This window comes from Recurvomyces mirabilis, assembly GCF_035927965.1.
Source record: "Recurvomyces mirabilis strain CCFEE 5264 chromosome Unknown scaffold_24, whole genome shotgun sequence".
NCBI classification, from domain to species: domain Eukaryota; kingdom Fungi; phylum Ascomycota; class Dothideomycetes; order Mycosphaerellales; family Teratosphaeriaceae; genus Recurvomyces; species Recurvomyces mirabilis.
In genome coordinates this window covers 323,438-340,078 of record NW_027041958.1, presented here as the reverse complement: position 1 = coordinate 340,078, position 16,641 = coordinate 323,438, and the positions used below count along the sequence as shown (strand labels likewise).

Below are 16,641 nucleotides of genomic sequence, written 5' to 3'. Positions count from 1 at the left end.
AGACATCATGCGGACTATCCCGTGCCGCCGTCACCCTGCATCCAACATGCACCGCATCGCAGGACTGCAGGTACGAGAAGGAGCTCTGATTGCCGATTCGATACCGAGCTTGGGTGACAGTGAATACATTAGTGTTTTTCGTACACCTCAAGCCATTGTATCGTTCGGTACACATGCTCGGTCGAATTGTAGCGATCTACATGGCGATGATGTGTCGTTGCAGAGGCGCAAGTGGTATCCCAGATATTGCGGCGCCGGAGGTGACGCCGAGGGATAATGCGGCGGTGTGATGTGAGTTCAAAGCTGAAGCTGATCAGTGCGCAACAATGGCGTCGCAATAGTGACGCCAACATAAGCGCCGGACCTGGATCCATCAAGCCATCAAGCCACGCTGTACGCATGATAGCCAAGGATCGAGGGGAGTTGCCGAGATACTTCAAGCTGTTGGTTGTCCAAATGAGCAGAACATGCTCCTCACGTGCCTCCGTCGCCCGCTCTTGCCGCGAATCGTCTTTTAGAATGCCGAATTGGGGAAAGAGGCCGTTGCCTGATCTCAGGAGCGCCCTCCGGCAGATCATGCCACCAAGGAGGCTGCTGCCCTCCATCAGCGAGCACGCTTCGCACACGATTACGACGACACCTAAGGCCTTGTTGTTCAGATGACACCACGACGGACAGATCGAAGGATCTAATCAACGAAGTATGAGGTTGCATCTCCTAGAGCATCACGATATGTGATCACGATTCCACTGAGAGCGAGGGTTCGGATGGTCTGTAGAGGGTCCGATTGAGTTTGAAGCATTGTGCGGCGCGCACTACTGAACGTCCGTCGATGTTCGGTACACGAGCGGGATGAAAAAACGACAATTGCAATATTCATCGAATCAGAGCGTCTACATTATTGTCTACGTCGCCAAAGTGAAACTCCGCATTCTATAGGCTATATCCTGGACCAAGAATATGAACAACCTAATCGCTTGTACAAGATCGAGAATGATATATGGATACTGAAGAAGTTCGGTCGTTTCGGCACATGTTGGCAAGGCGTGTCCAGCACATAAGGTGAACGTCGTCCTGATGATGGTTGTGTGGTCGTGCGCAGCTCAGTGTGCTCACGGCAAACACAACACACCAAGGCATCGGAGCAATCGATCATTTCGGCGTCGCCGGAATTTGACGAATTCGACGAACAACGACTGTGCGATGTATCATGACTCTGCGCGGTAGACTAGGTGGCATTATGCTCACGCTCATACATAGCCAGAACACAATCACAGTCCCCGCAAAGTCTGTGCAGCCCCTGTCCGGAAAGTACAGTAGGCAGTCCTCTCGAAGTTTGGGAAGGGCGGCCGGGAACACGGGCTATAGTGAGCCAAAGGAAGGAAGTAATCTTGTCTCTTGCCACGGCTACCTTCAAGCTGTCCTCGCTCGTGATCATGCTGCACACTGTCTTGATTCGTGAATACAATGATGGCGAACGAGGACGAGGAGGAGCGGTTCTTCGACTCCGTTGCGGCTCAAAATGCAACCGAGCCCACTGACGCGATTCAGCGTATGCAGCTAACGCGGGACGACACCGCGCAGCGAATAGAGAGGAGAGCTGGTGTTATTGCGCCTGCAACTAGCAACGCTCATCCTCCTGCGACTCAAGGTGGTGCAATAGCAACCGTTACGCGTTCCGGTAACACAAACGAGGTTTCGCGGGTCGCGAAATCACAACACCGTCGCTCGTACCAGGAGACTATACCAGCCATTCCAGCCATTCCGGCAAGATACCTGAAACAAGGGTCGCGAGCATCTACCAACGTCATCTCGAGAGCTAATACTGGGGACGGAGGCCAGCACAAGGAAGTTTCGCGTGAAGAATCCATAGCTATCTGGACGGCAGCAGATAACGAGCCACAAAGAGGACGGACGGGACAGCCTGCGAACGAAGCGAGGCGCGTTGCGCACCGGGAGTCCAGCCAACTACCAACCACACCCCATGCGAAGGACCGAGTAGAACGGGCGAGGAGTGTTGCGTCTCTGCGCGATCGCAGTACCGCAAGGGCGCGTCAAAAGTCTCTCCAAGCTCTGACGGGCGGTATTGGAGCTGGGACTGGGTCGGCGCATAAGCGAGAACGCGCCCAAGAAGATACAGGCACGGAGGACATGGCACGCACCGGGCGAGCCAGAAATGAGGACTTGTTCTTGGAGCTCGCACATGATGACCAGGAAGAAGAAGACGCGCCAAGGCCCATAAGCCGCGGTGAACGCGCCATGAGCAGGTTGTCGCAAGTAGCGAAGCGACGCTCGCTGCCTGCCGAGTCAATCTTGACTTCATCTGCTGAACGACGGCCTAAGTCTAGCGGGACCGTCTTCCCACGGTCTGCCTCACGTTTAGAGGCATTACAGAACCATGCTAATCAATATCGATCTTCCGACGAGCGTACATCATTGCCACCGGTTGACACAATGAGTGTTTCGGGCAGATCAGTCTCTGCACGTGCTAAACGCTACTCAAACGCGCATGCCACAGTGCTTTCCGCCGGTACAGAGGACATGCCATCATCAGACATGCCATCCTTCGGACGAAGACGACCATCATATGGATCACAAGCCTTGCATAATCAGACTCACAACAACAGGACGCAGCACCATCAGGGCAACTCACCTGCTGACAGTTCAGAGGCAAAGAAGTCGAACGGTGCTTCCACCAACTCCGTCGATTCTGACACCGCAGACACAGTATGGGATGAGCTGGACGAACTGAAGTCACGTATCAAGAAGTTAGAGTTCACTGGCAAAATACCTCCCACGTCAGGTGCTGCCATCTCGGGCTCATCGAGCGAGCGGCCTAGAACGGCTACTACCGCACCCACGACCATCGATTCTTCACCAAAAGTGGAGCGTAAATCAGAGCCTGAGATAAGGCCGATGCAGCGCCAGAACGAGAACACTACTGGAGGACCCGCTGCTGCCAACATCCATCCTTTGTTGCACTCTGCTCTAGCAAAAGCAAAGCCACTATTGAATGCTCTGCTATACAGAAGCCTCGAAGCAACTGCAGCAGATGCACTACAACTAGCTGCTCTATCAGGGAGTGCTGGACCACAGGGAACCACGTTCTCAGCAGCATCCATCATCAACGGACTCACTGTCTCGGATCGTCATGTCCGACGGAAGGCCGATTCGATGTGTCGTAATCTCACGGATCTCACGCTAGCGCTGTGCGAAGGCAAGCACGAAGCAATTAGCATCACTGCATCACCAATAACATTCGACCCGGTTCGGGGCTCACCAATGATTCGATACTCGCGTAACAGCATCGGACGTGACGAGAGCGTTGACAGAGGTATCAGCCGGAGTCGCAGTCGACCACTGAGCAGACTCGAAGCTCGGCGTTCTAGCATACTCGGCATCGGCGCCGGCAGCAGTATCAACGGTGACACTTCCCATGAAAGCGCGGAAGAGGGGCCAGACTCGACACCTCCGCATACTCAGCCGCAGCTTAGACGACTGAGTAGAGCTAGCAGCCGGCTCTTGAATGTACGTGCACCACACTACGACGAAGTGAGTGGCGACGAGGATCCGACCGTCCGACCGCCATCTCGAGCTATGACCGATATTGGCGGGTTTCGTAGCAAGATCCATTCATCCCGTGAATACAACTCGCCAGGACAAGATTCGTCACCAAGCTTCAGAGATGCCTTGGCAGCGAGGCGCACGAATGGGAGTGCCTTTGAGTCTAATCGAGAATTGACTCGTGTGGCATCGCTTCATACGAATTCGGACCGAAGACGATGGACGAAAGAATCCACGCCGCCTGTGCTTGAGGAGGAAACGAACGACCAAGGCGAATATACACCTTCCTCGCAACCACGGCGGAGAATCACGTCATTAGGTCAATTTGGCTCCAGACGTGCCGCAGAGCACTCCAATCGTGCGGCGAGCTTGAGTCAGAGGAGGCACATTGCTGTGGCGGAGTGAGCGGTACTTTCATTGGCAGCAGGCACGATACGTTCCAGGATCTTAGCCATTCGTAGTTCTTCACTGCTTTAGCGGCTTGTCGGCAAGTGCTTGAGATGGCGGTCTCCTTCGGCAGCATGAATCTGAATAGAGTACGCTATAGCTGACTTATGTAACATCAGAGCAACGACCAATGTTTCGATATACGCTGTGCCGGTACTCCGCCGGTGAGCTACATCCATGATTGTGCATCTTTCTTTTGTTGCCTGCGTGTGCCGTATACGGCCGTATCCTGCGGATGCGAGAATACGACGCGAAGCTACATCTTATACCCACTTCCGAAGTCGTGCCCAATCAACAGTCATCTTGGCGACTCGCTAACCTCGAGTCGTATCTGCATCGGTTACTAGGTCTTCTTGGAGCACGTCCTAACTAAGTCAGTCTCGACTACTACTCCGTGCTATGACGAGACATGCGGAGATCGTTGGCCAGTTGCCAATGAGTGGAGATTATCCACACATGTCCGCGACTCTGTGGCATATAAAGGCACCAGTCGCTGTCGTCGAGGAGTACCTACCACCTTCATCCTACTTTGCACGGATCTATCTCACAAGATAGCACGCTGTTACCTCGCACAATGTCTGGCAAGCATCAAGCAACCGTTCTCGCTCAGAAAGGAGGGCCGATTTCTATTCAAGAGCGAACGACGCCAAAACCTGGCAGTGGAGAGTACCTCGTCGAAGTGAAGGCCGTGGCCTTCAACCCTATCGACTACTATCAGCGTGACTTTGGTCTCCCACCAATCAATCAATATCCAACAGTTCTAGGCGGTGACGTAGCTGGTACAATCGCCGCCGCTGGTTCCCGAGTCGAGAACCCTCTGCCACAGGGCTCCCGCGTCCTGGCCGGTGCTTCAGCCTTCTTCCACAATAATGATCCCGATTATGGAGCCTTTCAGCGATATGTCCTGGTACCATGGCAGCTCGTTACCGCATTACCTGACAAGATGTCTTTCGAAGAAGGCGCCGTGATGCCTCTTGCTGTCATGACCGCCTTGACAGCGTACACCTGCGTCGACATACCGCTCGACACTAGGTTCACAGCTCAAGATAAACAGGGATATCTGGTCTGGGGTGCCTCAAGCAGTGTAGGCACATACGCAGTCCAGGTTGCGAAGAGCAAAGGCTACACTGTCTATGCCACAGCCAGTGCAAAGCACCACGACTACATCAAAGGTCTTGGTGCCGACCACGTCTTCGCTTACCAGGACAAAGACGTCGTGGATCAGATCACCTCAGCCGTGAAGAAGGATGATATCACCCTCACCACCGCGCAATGCGTCGTGACTGGCAGCTTGGAACCAGTGCTAGCTATCCTAAAAGCCACAAAAGGCGATGGCCATGCCAAAGTCACGCACACACCAGTGCTCCCCCCAGATCATCCAACGCTCGAGAACACAACCATTAAGTTCAACTTCCCACCAATAGAGCAGCCGGCACAGAATGATCACTATAGGAAGTGCTTCCAGGAGTGGTTGGCGCCGGGTCTGAGAGATGGGACGGTCGTGTCTAGTCCTCCTGTACAGCATGAGGGGAATGGGCTCGAGGCGATTGACAAGGCTATTGATGCTATGAGATCGGGCGTCAGCTGCAAGAAGATTGTGGTGACTTTGTGAGCTTTGTGTATCTCATACTTGTATATGGTCTATCAGCTGCTCTGTACGAAGCCTTCGGGACCGTGGTGTGTTGGCTCCTTGGTCATTGATTGCTGCTATGTCTGAAGAGCATCATCACTCATGGTCCATGATCTCGTTATGTTGTTGGCTTGTGGACGTCCTCAAAGACCGAGAGTATAGCTGATACCAGCCGTGAGAGCAGCGAGAGCACTCGAGCCACCTGCAATAGAGACGAAGACATCCAGCAGCGAGTCGCTACCCGCACAGAACAAGTCAGCCTCTCGGGATCGGCGACCCATCTCGAAGAACTTCTGACTTGCGCGCCGATCTGTGCATCGCCAGGTGGAGTCTCGTTTGACCCAGCTTGCAATTCCGCAGCCATAACGCTCAGACTGGCGAACGTGATGGGTAAAGGACTTGGTCTCCATCCTAGGTCGAAAGGAAGCTTCTCCTGCTCGAAGAGACTGCGGACGTAGCTGATGGGTGCGGCGCCTGTGATGGGGTCGCTCATTGCTTGTATGTACCTGTGCCGTCAATGAATCGAGGACCTTGCTGGAAAATCAGTGAATGATTCCGCACTTACAACGCTGTCTCGCCATACGAGAGGACGAATTGCCGAGCGCCATACAGCATTTCTGATTCGTGGCTCGACTTGACAGGACACGGCTATATCTCGCAGCTGCAGCATGCGGAATGTTGGTGAACGAGTCGCCATCGTAGTAACTTAGCACTTGCTGCCAGTTCGGGCGGTAGAAGCTATAGTCGTCGCCAAAGTATGCGTCCTGGCGAGAAAGGCTTGCATCATGCTCGATGGGAAAATTATGGCGATCGAGGGCGTCCAAGTCAAACGAGCCTGAAGCTGGATCGGGAGACCCAAGTAGTCCTGCGGCTCCTGCCACAGTAGTGAAGTCGGCGCCTATATTTAGTCCTGCTGCAAGGCCTTCGAGAAGATGCGGGATGGTCATGTTCCGGCCATTGCGGTTGATGAAGCCGTGGTTGGCTAAGGTATTGAGGCCAGGGCATGGTGAGCGTACTGTATTGTGTCAGCCCTTCGTGTCACGCATGATTTGAAGAGGACGGCGGTCGTACTGTCATCCACGCCAGGATGCTGGAAGTCTGTGAATCGAGGATCGGTTTCTGGAGCTGGGGCGAGGCTAGACAGGAGTGCCGCGATGTCTAACGCTGTGACCGAGCTGATGAGGAGGAGGGCAGGGGCAAAGATTTGTGTAATGATTAACATGATTGACACGGTGGTGATGAGGGTGTGAAGTGTGTAGGAATGCGTGCAGGTTACCTTGATCAGTATACAATCAAGAAGGACGTCCTTCCGGGTTGTTGATAGCTCATCTTGATCCGGATGGCAAGAGCTACTCGTACCGACGGCCAGCAGCGTCCTATGACCAGGAAGTCATTCTATGGCTCAAAGTGGCAGCAATGTCGGTTGTAGTTACCTCTTGACCAAGTCGGCAAGAGCGTGACGTCCTGCTGCGCAAGTCATGTCGGCGCCGCTTTGTTGCAGGTACTTTGCAGGTTCAGATGAGTGGCCAGCCAATAGTATATGCATACAACGGCGCACGCTCGACTTCTGGGAAAGATCGGCAAATGCTACCTCCAAATGCCAGTATGATATTGCTGCCACTTAATGACCAATCTGCTAATTTCGTACAGCTTGAGATTGTGCACAAAGTTGTAAGAGGATGGAGAGAAGAACGTCATGTTAAAGGACAAAGAGAACTGGAACTCGTGAGAAAGGCAGTGAAGGGTTGCGGAAGCAATTCAAGGCCGCTCGAGCCGGATCGCGGTCCTACGCCGTCTTAAAAATCTACGAAGAACGGACAAGCCGATGACACTTCCTACATTCCTGTCACTGCATCTGCACCAAAGACTGTAGCCATAGCTTACTGCTGCAAATCGTGTGACCGAAGTTGTCGCACGGCAGAACGTAGAGAAACACTTTCTTTGGAGTCTAAGAAATTAAGGAACACAGAACAACAAGCGCTTGCATTCGCAAACCCAGACTGCTGATTGCGAGATGACAGTCAATACTGATACCGGAGCAGATGATACTCCAATATCACGAGCGACAGATATGATGATGCATGACTTCCCAACCCACCAAGGTCCTCGTGATGATGCTGTTGAGAGACCAAGACAGCTATAACGCCCGTACTGGTCGATGTCTTGGTACTAAACCAGATACATGACCATGCCTGACGATAGGGATCTGCTACTGTTAAATTTCTAGATTGCTGGTATACTGGGCGGTGGCCTTGTCCTGATCGCCCTGAATCACGGATCTCACCTTCACAGTCACAAACACAAGGCTAGAACGGAATCTTCAAAGATCGTCTGTAATCCAGTGATGCCACGACGAGCACTGCATCGACTGCTCCCTCATGCAGTGGAGGTGCCTGCCGCTGTTGGGCCGTGTTATGCAGATGTCTCCGACTTCGTCTCAGGTCACTGATGCGTACATGCTTATCGACGATGCTTGTGTCCCGCTGAGTGCCTGCTCCAGCACCCGACGTATACGAATGCATGATGGACTGTGGCTTGAGAGCATCTAGAGAGCCAGCGGACGAAAGAAGGCGAAGTCATGCGCTGCTGCATGACTTTATAGCAGGAAGTTCGAGTACCATGATGATGTGTGGAGCTCATTCGAACACTGCAATCGTGTCATCCTGCTTTTATGGATGTGACATCGAGAGTGCCATTAGAGGCCGGTCGAACGACCGATACATGCCGTGAGATCACCATTGTCCTCCCACGGCAGTGCAGATAGACATCCCTCACGAATCACGATAAGCGCTCGATAGCAACACATCCAGCTAGCGCCTCGTTCACCACGTGCAAACATACTAGACAACCTCCTCTCATGCGTTCACTGTACAAGCATCCTGCTGCCTCACAGTCCCTTCAGCTGGACAAGGATATTCTCCACCTTTACAGCCCCGGACTTTCCGCGGCCCGTGGACACACCAATGAGCAGCAGTGGCGCAGCAGCACAAGCACCCATCGCATTATTGCGGCATGCACGGAGGGACCGTAGAGTAGGCGGCAAGATAAATCATACACAATCGACGCATACCTGTCGAAAAGTACGAGAAGTAGTTGAAGATTGTCTTCGTGGGCCCAAGCCAAGACTTGCTCACTGTAGCACTTCCATCAGGTCAGACCAACCGCGATGGGCAACGCCAATTCTACAGCACAGATGTACTGGCAAGTGAATCTTGAATGGCAAATACGTGGTCAACGTATCGTCTGACATCTTTGGTCAAACAGGAAACTCACGACCGTCCTCCCAGACGTGCAAGGCCACTCCCACGGATCCTGGTTCGACAAGTCCAGCAAACCTTTCGCAAGTGAGAAAGACCGCGAGCAATTCATTCGTAAGTCTCAAAATCATCTCCAATGTCTCTCTCCACCGTCGCAGTCTCGCTAACACCTTCTTATAGACGCAGTAATAACCGTTCTCACGCAAAATGGAGCCCTGAACCTGTCAAACTACACCATCCGCCTCCTCTTCTCTCGCAGAGAACATGACGACCAAGTCGTAGCGCGCATAGTCGCACAGCTAGATGGTGTGATTCGTGCCAAGCTCGAACCAGACGAAGCTGGCAAGGATCAGACGGAAGCGTTCATGGCGCTGAAGAAGGATGTCGAGATCAAGCTCGAGAGGATCTTGCAGGCGGTGCCGGATGGTGGCGATGATGTTGAGGCTGCGAGCGCCGCGGCTGGACCGTCGAGATCCCGACAATCTTTCACTGCTGGATTTACTGAAGGATTTAGTGGAGGCAGTGGGGGTGGGAACAGGGTGGTGCCTGTTGAGGCGCCGCCGGCATATGAGGGCGACGTGAAGCGGAAGCCGGTGAAGCGGTAGCCAGGTATCCTTTGTGGCGGCGAAGATCGCGACATATTCTCATGCCCTGGTTATGATTTCCTCTGGCAATGTCCGATCAAATATTGGTCCCTTACGCAATCATGTGCCCAAAATGCTGCCCTTCAAAGTATTGGCCTTCGAAGCTGAGACTACTACAATACCGAAAAGCCTCGCTCTTTGAGTGGTGTACGATCAGTATCTGGTCATTCTTAAACGGCTGCCAGTCCATGTCATCATGCTTCATATGGTCAGGTAATGCAAAGCGGCCGTAGTGTCCGCAGCCAGTGGTATGCATGTACAACATGAACGGACTATCGTCAAAGGATTCCGACTCACTCAGCAGCTGAGGACGCTGCCGTTTGTCCACGCTTAGGAGCGGCAAGCAGACGAACCGCCGATCGTGCCTGGAATAGAAAGCCCTTGGAGGCGACGCGCCTACTTTGATGGTGATCTCAGCACCGTAGCCGGTGAGGGTGAGGTAGGAATCCTTGGTGCTTACGCAGCGCACATGGCCCATCTCTGCGAAGCGACTTACGTTTTCGGCAAGCATACCACTGGCTCCGTTGGTATCGTAGATGATGGTGCCTCCTTTGGGATGGGGGTGAGCATGTAAAGGCCAAGCGAAGAGTGTCTCGTCACCTGTCCTGGAGTAGACTTCGCGCTGAAGGCGGAGGAAGGCGTCCTTACGCTCGCCGTACAACAGGACCATGTTTACCCCGAAGATACCGAGTAGGCAGTAGGCGGCATCTTCTAGGCGTGTTGTCACACGCCTGGCTGCCCAGCTCATACGTTGGGCTACACTGTAGAAGTAGCGGCTTTCTGGTACTGCCAGGACCTCGAGGGGGACTCCGGTGATATCGTGGATGATGTCCGCTAGGTGTACATCTGTCTTGGCCCCAGAAGACCACTTCGCGCCGAGGGCATCCCACAAGGCATCGACGAAGATCACAATCTTTGGGGCAATGAGCTCTTGCAGAGTCCAGCCTCGGGTCCACCATCTACTTGAACTGAACTCATGCATTCGTGTCTGCGGATCGTTGACTGATGCTGAGACATCGGACAGATAGGCATAGCATTCCTCTGCCTTGCTGTACCATTGGAACATGGAGTTGATGGCTTCGCTCAACTCGGCGCTGCTGGATTTGTCGATGCAGCAGGTATCAATCCAGACCCATTGCTGGCCTCGCCGCTGGGCGAAATCACAGCATCGCTTGATCTTGAGGTAGCCCTGAGCTTCACGATCATATCGGCCTTTGCGGTAGTCCTTGCAGAGTACTTCATCTTCTTGCCATCGATGGCTCAAGATGGCATATTTTGGTGTATTATGGCTGTCCGTGAAGTCCTGGAGCTTGTAGGACTCGGTATTGATCAGGCGCATATCTAGCCCTGTCGTCCATGATCCGAGCCGATTCTGGTAATGCTCGCTATATGATCACGTTCACACATCACGGAACAGGCCGGTCAGTTCTAAGGCTGACTGAGATTGTGGACATGGTGGTCGAGATCAGGGCTATAAGCTGTGGAACGAACCTTATCCGCTGGCAGCAGCTCGGCACGCTGACGTCGTGCGGGAAATGTTCAGGAATGGAGGTGGAAAGTCAGGCAGCGGGCATATATGCGCGCCTGACTGACCGATGACACCAGCTATCCACTTGATTAAAAGGCTTGTCCTGCAAACTCGCACACAAACTGCAAAGATGAGTGCGTCTTGCTCACCACGTGCTTAGAGGTCGGTAACAACAATACCACGAGCGATACTTGTTCGACAAAGCTGGCCTCTGTAGAATGGCTACCAACGGAAATACGAAGGATATGTATACCAACGGCAATGACATCGCACAACCACGTGCCCGCCATGCGCAAGCGACCAACAAGTCTCTCGCACGCGCCCTGAACGGCGAACCGAACACTACCTGCACCACCACCACCACCCACGCACAATCCTCTCCGCCCCTCCCAAGCAACCGCAGCACTCCTCTTCCCTCTGACGATGCTCCACCCAGCGAGAAAGCGACGTCCGCCGCTCGCCGCTCAGTCCGGCGACAACAGCGACGGCTCTTTCCTACTGTGGACTATCAATCCCGGCTCTCATACTTTGACCCAAAGAGTGACTACACCGATTTCCGAGGCTTCTTCAACTTGTCCTGGGTAGGATTGGCGATCATGGGGATAACAGCGATGCTCCGGACGTTGAAGGAGACGGGCTACCTGCTGAATTTTACGCAGTGGCCATTGTTCACCGAGAATTTAGGGGAGCTGGCTGCAAGTGATGTGTTGATGTGCTTAAGCACGGCCTTGGCGCTGCCTTTGCATCTGCTGTTCAAGAGCGCTGGCGCAAGAGGTATCTTGAGGTGGGAGCTTGGTGGTATGGTCGTGCAGAGCTTGTTTCAGGTCACCTGGGTCGTATGTTGGCTGAGCTGGCCTTTTGTGAGGGAGTGGACATGGACGGCACAAGTCTTCTTCACCCTGCATAGCCTGGCACTTTTCATGAAGATGCACTCATACGCGTTCTACAATGGCCATCTTTCGACGACGCTGACCAGACTCCGACAACTCGACCGGCCTATTGGACCTCAGACACCATTGGGCGATGCAGTGAGATACCCGAAAGCCTACTACTTTGATGCTCGACCAGCCCCGGATGCGGACGAAAAGAATGACTCTACCCAAAGTCAGCTCTCTCCAGTGATGCAACTTCGCGAAGACCTAGCCATCGAAATCACCTCACCGATGGGCAACGTTACATATCCGGCGAACCTTACAGTCCGCAACTTCATCGACTATCTACTCTGCCCAACCCTTTGCTACGAGCTTGAATATCCTCGAATGCCCCAGCGAAGCTACATGGAACTCTTCTACAAAACCTTAGCCGTTTTCGGCTGCATCTTCCTCATGACCGTAACAAGCGAGGAATTCATCCTCCCAGTCCTGGATTCTTCGCATGCTCGACTGCAGACAACGGACAATTTCATCGACTCTGCTCTCATCTTCGCCGAGACAGTATCAGCATTGCTGTTCCCGTTCATGATCACGTTTCTGCTGGTGTTTCTCGTAATCTTCGAATACGTCCTCGGTGCATTCGCAGAAATTACTGGGTTCGCGGACAGGAAGTTCTACTCAGACTGGTGGAACAGCCAGGACTGGCTGGAGTTCTCCCGCGAATGGAATATACCCGTGCACAACTTCTTTCGCCGGCACGTCTACTCAGCCTCTCGGAGCGTGCAAGTGTCGAAGCCGGTGGCGATGGCATTGACGTTCTTCGTTAGCGCTATCGCACACGAGGTGGTCATGGGCTGTATTACGAGAAAGTTTCGGGGGTATGGGTTTGTGATGTTGATGTTGCAAATCCCTTTCGTGGCCCTCCAGAGGCTTCCGTGGGTCAGGGACAGGTGGTTGCTTAATAACACGATCTTCTGGTGCGCCATGTGTACGGGGTTGAGTCTGCTTTGTGCGTTGTATGTACTTGTATGAAGCTGGCAGCAATCACCACTCCTCCGTTCACAACTGAATCTGGGCTCAAAATCGTGTCATGCTAGTCGCGTGATAAGTTGCTTACGTAGCGGCGTAGACTGGGCTATATGGACTGCTACATAATATTGATGAGAGTGAATGCCGTTAATCCATTAACAGGACTACAAGGAGACTTGACACCCTTCCTCTCCCTGTACGCGGACCATGGACGAACTTCGGCACCGGAGTGAGTCCCAGCCAGTCAGAATACCAGTCGGTTGCGCAATGAATTATGCTTCCACTTCTTTCTGCACCTCAATGCAAGCCACAAACCACCAAGGTCAAGGCCGCGTGTTCTATCGTCTTATAAACGAGCCAGGGGAGGGACAGGGTGAGGCCAAGCGTCTTCCGCCCAAAACAACATGCCTTGGCGAGGAAAGCACACCCCCGGCTTGGCGCTCATCATGGGCTTGGCGATTTTCGACGTTCCGGCAAGACCTTAGGAAATGGAGGAATTGCGAGAACATTATCTCAAGCTCGAGAGGCAGTTGAGGTATCGTATTCGAACGTCTCAACTCACATCCGAAGAGTAAAAAACGTGCTCTCGTGTGCGCAAGTCGCAAAATACTTGCTCGTGCCAAGAAAGTGAAGATGAATGCTATCTGCGCTCCGCAAAGTTGCTAAAAAGCAGCCGTAATTCAGCATACTATCTTGCCGAAGATTATGCATTCAAAACGTTGGTCCAGCAAGATATGATACTGGGCACCTGTGATCGATGGAAACATGACCCTTTGAGCTGCTCTACAATGCTCAGGTTGGCCTATCATGTCTCATGTGATGTGTTGAGGTCTGCTATGTAGCACAACCGGACCAGCTACAGATCACGCGCAATCTTTGCCAAGACGCTTTAAGCTCCTTTGGGAAGCGCTGGTATCCACCGAGCGGAACGCTTGGCGAATGATTGGCGTTTGTCGCCAAGGGCGGCGTGAGATGTCGAGGGGGTCGCGTTGACCTGACTCTTCCGTAACTCTTGCGCTTTTGAAGTACAAATCGTGACCCCTCCGCACTTTCGCTGAAAACCCACCTCCGCTTTGTAAAGATCTTCCTCGTTCTCTTCGCCAAGCAATTTTCCCCTCTACCCAATCAAGCTCACATATGGACACCTCGAATACGCCGCAGACGGTTGCGCAGGTTAGTGCTTCTACCATCATCACCTGTTCTGTGCGAGTCTGACATCTCCAAGGCTGTCGCCGCTGCGACTGCTGCTGCACAAGCCGCCGCGCAGGCATCGCCAGCAGTACAACCTGTATCACTCACACCGTCCAGCACCATCGACAACTTGACATGTCAGTGGCAAGGCTGCGGCGAACGTACCGACACTGCTGAAGCGCTATACGTAAGTCATCCATGTTCGCAAGTAATGTTTGATGTTCTTTGCACGGATGCTTTGCGACACGACGTCTATCGCGACGACGTGGAGTGTCGTTCGATGCCAAGGCGCCTTGCAAGCATCTGTACTGACTCTTCAACCAGGACCATGTCTGCGAACGCCATGTCGGTCGCAAAAGCACAAATAACCTCAATCTCACTTGCCAGTGGGGCGCGTGTCGCACAACCACCGTGAAGCGCGACCACATCACCTCTCACATCCGCGTTCACGTACCGCTAAAGCCGCACAAGTGTGACTTCTGTGGCAAATCATTCAAGCGTCCACAGGATCTCAAGAAGCACGTGAAGACTCATGCTGATGACAGCGTGCTGTCTGCTTCTCCCGGCCAGGGCACAAACGGCCGTTCCTCGATGGGCGGTAGCGGCGGTCTTGGCTCGACTGGCAAGTGTGAGTGTCCTTCGGCTTACCTCTGTGTACGCCGTGTCAGAGTCTCTGCTAACAGTCATGCAGCTCAATCAAGTTACTACCCAAGCCACGATAACTCCATGCACAACCCATACTCAGGCTACCAGACCGGACTGCCCGCTGTGAATGGCAACGGCTACGCTCCCGCAGCACCAAACGGCCAGTATGCTGGCTATGGCTCCGTCAACTACCCGAACAGTGCCGCCATGGCAGATGTTCACAGCATGGACACCCGACGTCGCGCAATCGAGGCCTTGAATGACTTCCTTGGTGATATCAAGCGTCGCGCGATCAATCCGACCACCTACTACGATGTCGGGCACCGTCTCGGTAATGGCAGCTCATTACCTCTCCCTGTTGGAGGTGGGTATAACACTGGCTACAGCGGCGGCAACAGCGGCGCTAGCTTTGGCAACCTGAACGCTGCTAGCCTTCTCGACTCTTTCAACCAGGGCAACGACAGCATGGGTGGTGGTGGCGGTCTCGGCAGTGTGATGTCGCAGGCCGGCTACTCGCTTCCCATGTCGAATGCTCGCACCAAGAACGATCTTCAAGATATCGACCGCTTCCTGGAGCAGCTGCAACAGACAGTCTACGAGACTAGCAATCACTCTGCAGCTGCTGGCGTTCAACAGCCTGGTGTCCACGCTCAATACACAGGCGACTATGGCTTTAGCAACCATTACCAGGCGCCGCGTGCCAGTGGTAGCCCGCCTAGCTTCCAGCAAGGTAGCAGTGCAACATTCGGTGCCATGACCGCGACTTCCATGCCAGGCATGACATCTTCCGCATCTGCGATGGATACGCCAGCTCTCACGCCCGCGTCTGTCTCGTCGTATAGCAGCTCTGGTCATTCACCAATGAGCAGCCATGGTCGCGGCAGCATGGGCAGCACCAACTCAAATGCCATGTACCCCAACTTGCCAGCCGTGACCGGCATGTCCGACCTCGGGTCAGGCTATCCAGTGACCACATCGGCACCTGCGTCTGGTCTTGCCTCTGGCTTCGATGGCATGGACGGTCGGCGGTACAGCGGCGGCAGACTCCAACGCCAGGCTCCTAGCCAAGACACAGAGATGCCAGACGCGGAAGAAGGTGGCAGGACGCCCAAAGCGGAGGAGCCTGCTCGCACAAAGCAAAAGGGTAACAGTAATATTGACCCTACACTGCGCGGCGAGGACTCTTCCGAAGGTGCGTCGACGCCTAACGCGCGAACCGAGGAGGCTGATAAGCGTCAAGAAGACTGGGTGGAGAACATCCGCACCATCGAGTCTCTTCGCAAATGGATCTCGGATCGTCTCACACGTGGCGAGTTCGAGCGGGAGGGCCAGGCGACAGGCGATGTCAAGGCCGGTGCTGATTCTGATGCTTCTGCTGCGGCTAAGATCCAGGCTGAGATCACCAGAATGGTCGCAAACAGGATGGGCTCAGCGTCGACTCAAAGCGAGGAGAAGGCGGCTTCGGCACCAGCAGCTGATGCCAAGTACCCAACCCTGCCATCTGCTTGAGCAGTGAGTAGTATGAAAATGCGCTTTGTGAGCAGTAATGATCGTCTCGTCCCTTGGATGGCGCTATGGTGTTTGATGGAATGACATGATGAAGGGATGAGCTGACGGCAGGATGTCGCTCTCGGGGTCAATGGCGGCGTTATGCTTATCATGTGATTATTATATCTCGTCCATTAGAGGTAGCTTTCATACTATTACGTCTTTGCATGTGTGATTGAGTGGAATTTGCGAAGCAGATATCGGTGTTTCTCATCTTCGCTTAGCCCTCGCGGCAAGAACTTGCCGTGCTTGCGCGTTCAGCTTGCGTAAACCCTGCAGACTAAAC

At 53.6% G+C, this 16,641-nt stretch overlaps 7 protein-coding genes across 7 annotated transcripts; 5 read left to right on the top strand and 2 right to left on the bottom strand.

The window, feature by feature from the left end:
- Window positions 1–1,470: 1,470 nt before the first annotated feature.
- On the top strand, window positions 1,471–3,969 carry LTS14_008246 (uncharacterized protein; the record flags this gene model as incomplete). The annotated part of the gene is made up of 1 exon (XM_064840934.1): window positions 1,471–3,969. One exon carries the CDS (start codon window positions 1,471–1,473, stop codon window positions 3,967–3,969), a length of 2,499 nt encoding a protein of 832 aa, XP_064691571.1.
- A 616-nt stretch (window positions 3,970–4,585) lies between these two features.
- LTS14_008245 (uncharacterized protein) lies at window positions 4,586–5,623 on the top strand (the record flags this gene model as incomplete). Its single annotated transcript, XM_064840933.1, has 1 exon — window positions 4,586–5,623. The coding sequence occupies one exon, from the start codon at window positions 4,586–4,588 to the stop codon at window positions 5,621–5,623; it is 1,038 nt and encodes a 345-aa protein (XP_064691570.1).
- Window positions 5,624–5,759: 136 nt separating this feature from the next.
- LTS14_008244 (uncharacterized protein) lies at window positions 5,760–6,588 on the bottom strand (the record flags this gene model as incomplete). The annotated part of the gene is made up of 2 exons (XM_064840932.1): window positions 5,760–6,115; window positions 6,207–6,588. 2 exons carry the CDS (start codon window positions 6,586–6,588, stop codon window positions 5,760–5,762), a joined length of 738 nt encoding a protein of 245 aa, XP_064691569.1.
- A 2,065-nt stretch (window positions 6,589–8,653) lies between these two features.
- On the top strand, window positions 8,654–9,503 carry LTS14_008243 (uncharacterized protein; the record flags this gene model as incomplete). The annotated part of the gene is made up of 3 exons (XM_064840931.1): window positions 8,654–8,673; window positions 8,906–9,012; window positions 9,079–9,503. 3 exons carry the CDS (start codon window positions 8,654–8,656, stop codon window positions 9,501–9,503), a joined length of 552 nt encoding a protein of 183 aa, XP_064691568.1.
- A 91-nt stretch (window positions 9,504–9,594) lies between these two features.
- On the bottom strand, window positions 9,595–10,881 carry LTS14_008242 (uncharacterized protein; the record flags this gene model as incomplete). The annotated part of the gene is made up of 1 exon (XM_064840930.1): window positions 9,595–10,881. One exon carries the CDS (start codon window positions 10,879–10,881, stop codon window positions 9,595–9,597), a length of 1,287 nt encoding a protein of 428 aa, XP_064691567.1.
- A 407-nt stretch (window positions 10,882–11,288) lies between these two features.
- ARE2_1 (Sterol O-acyltransferase 2 (Sterol-ester synthase 2)) lies at window positions 11,289–12,974 on the top strand (the record flags this gene model as incomplete). The annotated part of the gene is made up of 1 exon (XM_064840929.1): window positions 11,289–12,974. The coding sequence occupies one exon, from the start codon at window positions 11,289–11,291 to the stop codon at window positions 12,972–12,974; it is 1,686 nt and encodes a 561-aa protein (XP_064691566.1).
- Window positions 12,975–14,108: 1,134 nt separating this feature from the next.
- Window positions 14,109–16,316, top strand: LTS14_008240 (uncharacterized protein; the record flags this gene model as incomplete). Its single annotated transcript, XM_064840928.1, has 4 exons — window positions 14,109–14,144; window positions 14,197–14,349; window positions 14,487–14,790; window positions 14,854–16,316. The coding sequence occupies 4 exons, from the start codon at window positions 14,109–14,111 to the stop codon at window positions 16,314–16,316; spliced, it is 1,956 nt and encodes a 651-aa protein (XP_064691565.1).
- Between the last annotated feature and the right edge of the window lie 325 nt (window positions 16,317–16,641).